General features: G+C 57.1%; 1 protein-coding gene across 1 annotated transcript; it reads left to right on the plus strand.

Moving 5' to 3' along the window:
- Nucleotides 1–889: 889 nt before the first annotated feature.
- LOC143186755 (toll-like receptor Tollo) lies at nucleotides 890–5,016 on the plus strand. The gene has a single exon (XM_076390503.1). It carries the CDS (start codon nucleotides 973–975, stop codon nucleotides 4,882–4,884), a length of 3,912 nt encoding a protein of 1,303 aa, XP_076246618.1. The 5' UTR covers nucleotides 890–972; the 3' UTR covers nucleotides 4,885–5,016.
- Nucleotides 5,017–5,555: the final 539 nt, after the last annotated feature.

Genomic DNA, 5,555 nt, shown 5'->3' on the forward strand with positions numbered 1-5,555 from the left:
CACGATCTCCAAAAAGAAACCAGTCCCCCCTCACCGGAAGCGTCTCACGACAAATCGCGCCTCGTGCACCGAAGCAGAGAACAAATCACGGGGGTTGTCCCTCCGGAGCACCTCCAAAAAGAGCGGCGCGGGTTCGTCAGCTATTTAGCAACCCCGTGAAAGCTCTCCTAAGAACTCGAACACCAGGAGAAGGGAGGCTGGTCCAGGGGGAGAGAGTCAGCTTGATAAATGCTCCGACGAAGACGCCTAGGAACCAGTTCAGTGTTTACCTAGTAAGTAGCGTTGTCAGTCAGCTGGTTTGTTGCATCTTCGCCGAGCGCCTGTCGCTGTCTCACGCACACGAGCGCAGTGCGCGTCTTCTAACAGCCGGGCGTCGCTGCTCCACACTCACATCGAAGAATTCTGGAGCTGTGGAGGGGTGGCATCCCGCCAGTGGTGGAGGTAAAACGAGCAGGGTGGGGGAAGTGGTGGGGGCAGCTGCACGCTGGCAGTCATGCAGGGTGCGTGACCGTCGTTGGAGCAGGGACTCCGAGACCGAGTCAGTTGCTCTTCGACGTTCTCGGCAGAACGTCGTCGCGTCTGACCCGCTCTCTCGCGCGCAATCTCTCACGAGGCAGAGACCGAGAGACTCAGTCCCCATCGCGTCAGAGTCCTAGTAACGCGCGGTCGAGTGTCTCTTGTGAGTGGGCATGACCCAGCAGTGTTTATTCTCCTCTTGATCGCGGGTGTAGACCACCTCAGTGTAGATCAGTGAGCACCCGCCGTCGGTAGAGACAAGGGTTCAGTTGAGGTCCAGTTAAGATTCAGTTAAGATTGAGTTCAGAGGTCCAATTGTGAGGAGGACGCATAGGCCGTGTCCGGTTGAGAGCCAGTGCTGTGACTATGAGTGCGTGACGGTGCGACTACTTAGCCCGCGACCGCATCGAGTTAGTTGTCCAGGGGAACGTGACTCCGAGGGAGCCTGTACTCAGAATGGAGCCGCGTCGTTTGTCGACGCTGGGGATCGTCTGGTGTCTGGTTCTCAGCGGCGGCCTGATCCACGGCCGCAGCATCACCAGCCTCGAGGCTCCCAGCGGCTGCGAGTGGAGGAAGGACGGGGAGGACGGGGAGAAGGCTCTGGTCTGTAGGGTCAGGACCATCGGCAACGTGCCTGGCCTAATTGGCAATCTCTCGGCCATTCAAGCGGACTCGATCAGCTCTCTGGCCTTGGAGTGCAGCGACGTGCTGTTCTCCGAGGGCGAGATCGACGGTCCCCATGGATTCTTCTCGCCTCTGCCGCGGCTGGAGAAGCTGCGCCTCGACTACTGCAAGATCCCCTATCTCCCTGGCGGCGTGTTCGCCTCCGTGCACAATCTCAGGAGCCTCGCCGTGAGAACGCACAACGGCGACTGGTCGGCGATGACGCTCGACCTGCACAGGGACTCCCTGCGCGGCCTCACTCATCTCCAGCATCTCGATCTCGCTGACAACAATCTCTGGACCCTGCCCCCAGAGCTCCTCTGCCCGGTGCAGGGCCTCTCCACGCTGAACCTGACGCGCAACAAGTTACAGGACATCGTCTCTCTGGGCTTCTCCGAGTGGGTCGAGTCCTGCACGCCTAACTTGGAGATACTCGACCTCAGCAGCAACGATCTCAGTGCCTTGACCGACAGCGCCCTGGGCAACCTGAGGAGCCTGAAGGTGCTGAAGCTGCAGGACAACGTGATCAACGCGGTTGGGGATCACGCTCTCGCTGATCTAAATATGTTACGCTCGCTTAACATGTCTAGTAACAAGCTGGTCGCCCTGCCGCCGGAGCTGTTCGCGAAGACTACCGAACTGAGAGAATTGACACTGAGTAATAATTCTCTGACAGTGCTGGCTCCAGGATTATTAGATAACTTGGACGAGCTGGAGGTGCTGGATTTGAGTAGCAACAAGCTGACGAATCGCTGGGTGAATCGCAACACCTTCTCGCGACTGGTTCGTCTGGTGCTTCTTGACCTGTCCTTCAACTCTCTGACGAGGATCGACGCCCACGTGTTCAAGGGCCTGTACAGTCTCCAGATCTTGAGGCTCGAGCACAACGAGATAGAGACGTTGACGGACGGTTGCTTCGGTTCCCTGACGAACTTACACTCGCTGACGCTGTCTCACAACAGGATCGCCAGGTTCGATCCTGCTCATACTGTGGGCCTGAGCGCTCTGGGCCAGCTCTTCCTGGACACCAACAGGCTGGGGACTCTGCAGCATCACGTGTTCGATAACCTCACTGGCCTGCAGGACCTCTCGCTCAGCGGAAACCACTTGACGGAGATACCGTACGCTGTGCGCGTGCTGCACTCGCTGAAGACGCTCGACCTTGGCAACAACCACGTGTCCAGAATCGACAATGACTCCTTCGACGGCCTCAGTGAACTGTACGGTTTAAGACTGGTGGACAATAGGCTAGAGAACGTGTCCAGGGAGGCCTTCGCTGCTCTGCCAGGCCTCCAAGTGCTAAACCTCGCGAATAATTATATTCGTCACGTGGAGCAGAGCGCTTTCGCGAGCAACCCTGTGTTAAGGGCGATCAGGCTGGACGGGAACCAGCTGACAGAGATCCGCGGCGCGTTCACCAGCCTCTCGACCCTGGTCTGGCTGAACGTGTCGGACAACAAGCTGCTCTGGTTCGACTACAGCCATCTGCCGAGCAGCATAGAGTGGCTGGACATCCACGCGAATCAGATAAGCGAGCTGGGGAATTATTACATGGTGCAGAACACGCTGCGTATAAAGACGCTGGACGCGAGCTACAACCAGATCACAGAGATCGCCGAGACGAACGTGCCCGACAGCGTGGAGACGCTGTTCCTGAACAACAACAAGATCCGCGCCGTGGCGGCGGGGACGTTCCTGCAGAAGAGGAGCCTGAAGAAAGTGGAGCTCTACGAGAACGAGATAAGGAATCTCGAAGTAGCTGCGCTAGCGTTACCCACGCTGCCAGAGGGGCTAGATCTGCCGCAGTTTTATATAAGGAATAACCCCATTCGCTGCGACTGCACCATGGAGTGGCTGCCCAGGATCAACGAGATGGCTCGCCTGAGGCAGCACCCCCGAGTCATGGACCTGGACTCTGTCACCTGCGACATGGTGCACGAACGAGCGACTCCGAAAAGACCACTGATGTCCCTCAGACCTAGGGACTTTCTATGTCGCTACGACGCTCACTGCTTCGCCACGTGTCATTGCTGCGACTTTGACGCTTGCGACTGCGAGATGACCTGCCCTGACAACTGCTCCTGCTACCATGACCATAGCTGGTCGAGGAACGTAGTGGACTGCTCCAACGCAGGATACAAACACGTGCCTGAGAGGATTCCCATGGACGCCACCGAGATCTACCTCGATGGGAACGAGCTAGGCGACCTGGGTAGCCATGTGTTCATAGGCAAGCGTCGCCTAGAAGTGCTGTACCTAAACAACAGCGGCATCGCCGCCATTCATAATTGCACGTTCAATGGTGTGGGTGCTCTGCGCGTCCTTCACCTCGAGGACAATGCCCTGAGGGAGTTGCGGGGCTTCGAGTTCGACCAGCTGGAACGCATGTCCGAGTTGTACCTAGATCACAACGCGATCGCGACTGTGGGGAACACTACGTTCAGGAAGATGAAGAATCTCGAGGTTCTGAGACTGGACAGTAACCGAATCGTCGACTTCCGACCCTGGGAGGCTTTGCCCAGTGTCGGCGACAGAGCCAAGGTTGCGCTAGAAGGAAACGCTTGGAGCTGCGAGTGCAGCAACGCGGCTAAACTGCGCGGCTGGCTCGCGGAGCACCGCGGCGATCCAGAGAAGATGTACTGCCGAGACGGCGTCGAGACGCTGGCGCAGGCCATGAAGCGTTGCGGCGACCCGTCCACAGAAGCTGTCAGCCGTGGCATCCAGGAGATCCCCTTGCTTGGGGGCAACTTTGTGCCGCTTTTAGCTGGCGCCTTGGTGGCTGTGATCGCCATCTGCCTCTTCGTCGCGCTGGCATTCGCCTTCCGCCAGGACGTTCGTCTCTGGGCCCACGCGCGCTACGGTCTGCGTCTTGGAAAAATGGCTACGCCGCCTGACGAAGAAAGGGACCGCCTCTACGATGGATACATCGTCTACAGCGAACGAGACGAAGACTTCGTCTCCAGGTTCCTGGCCGCGGAGCTGGAGCAATCTGGCCTGACTCTGTGCCTCCACTGGCGGGACCTACCCCCAGCAAGGCCCCAGGAGGCCCTGCCGCCAGCAGCCGCCGCTGCCAGGCGCATCGTTATCATCTTCTCCCCAGTCTTCCTGGCGAACGAGTGGCAGCACGCCGAATTTCGCGCTGCTTTGAGAACAGCCCTCGAGAATATAAGGCCCAGCTCCAGGAAGCGGAGAGTGGTCGTTCTGTTAGCCACTGAGGCCCCCGCCAGGGACCCCGAGCTTCAGCTCCTTCTGCAGACCTGCACCGTGGTGATGTGGGGCGAGAAGAGGTTCTGGGAGAAGCTTCGCTTCGCCATGCCCGACTCTGTCGGCAAACGGCGCGATAGCAAGAAGGTGAACGACCGAAATCGCACGCCGGCGCGCTACACTGCGGCCCCGTCTGCTGGGGACGTGTGGACCAAGCCTAATGGCGTTTTGGTCGCGCCGGTGCACGCACCCACGCCCACGCCCACGCAGTCCACCTATGTCAGCTCCGCGTCAAGCAGGACCGAGGACGAGGACAGCGGCGCGGAACACCAGCACCAGCACGTTGGGTACAGCGCGCTGCACGCCGGAAGCGCAAGGCCCGCCAGCCTGTCCTCCAGGGGCAGCCATCTTTACAGCACCATACCGGAACCGCCGGTGCCCACCGCGCCGCCTGGTGAAGTACTCACGCATCCAACCAATCCGCGTACTTACTTTGTCTAGTATAGGCTGAGGCCCGCGGCCGCGAGGCGAGCTACCATCTACCGAGCCAGGGGGTGGTCTCCGATGGAGCCCGTGGCTAGGGGACGATGCGCTCTGAGGGGAAGGAACACAATGAGAATACACTGAGAAGGCACTGAGAAGGCACTGAGAAGGCACTGAGAATGCAACTGGACTTTCTGTGGAATTTTTCGATGATGTACTGTGGACCTTTGTCTACAGTGTGTGGACAGTACGTGGACAAAGGTACATAGTGGGACTGTCGGCTGAGATTGGTGGAGTTTGTGAAGTGGTACGGGAGGGTCGCGAGGATGGATTTTTCCCCTTTGAGTATTGGGCAGACTCCTACACTGACTTGAGTTTGGAGCATGTTTACTGGACACAGTAGATTAAGATTGCAGGAGGCGTACTATATTTTGCTACTTAACTCTAGAGTTCAATTTTGACGTCATAAGAACTTACAAGGAACTGAGAAATTAATTATCAGGGGACTGAAATTATCTTACTTATCTGTGACACAAGAACACAATTTCATAAATCTATTACTTTGTCCTACTTTTCTGAAAAAAATTAGTATCTAAGTTTTAATTATAAAATTTTCTTTCAATTATTATATAATTAAATACTCTTTCCTTATCACCTGCAGATAAGAAAAGATAACTCGATAACAAAGT

The sequence above is a fragment of the Calliopsis andreniformis genome, unplaced genomic scaffold (genome assembly GCF_051401765.1).
Source record: "Calliopsis andreniformis isolate RMS-2024a unplaced genomic scaffold, iyCalAndr_principal scaffold0022, whole genome shotgun sequence".
Taxonomy (NCBI): Eukaryota; Metazoa; Arthropoda; class Insecta; order Hymenoptera; family Andrenidae; genus Calliopsis; species Calliopsis andreniformis.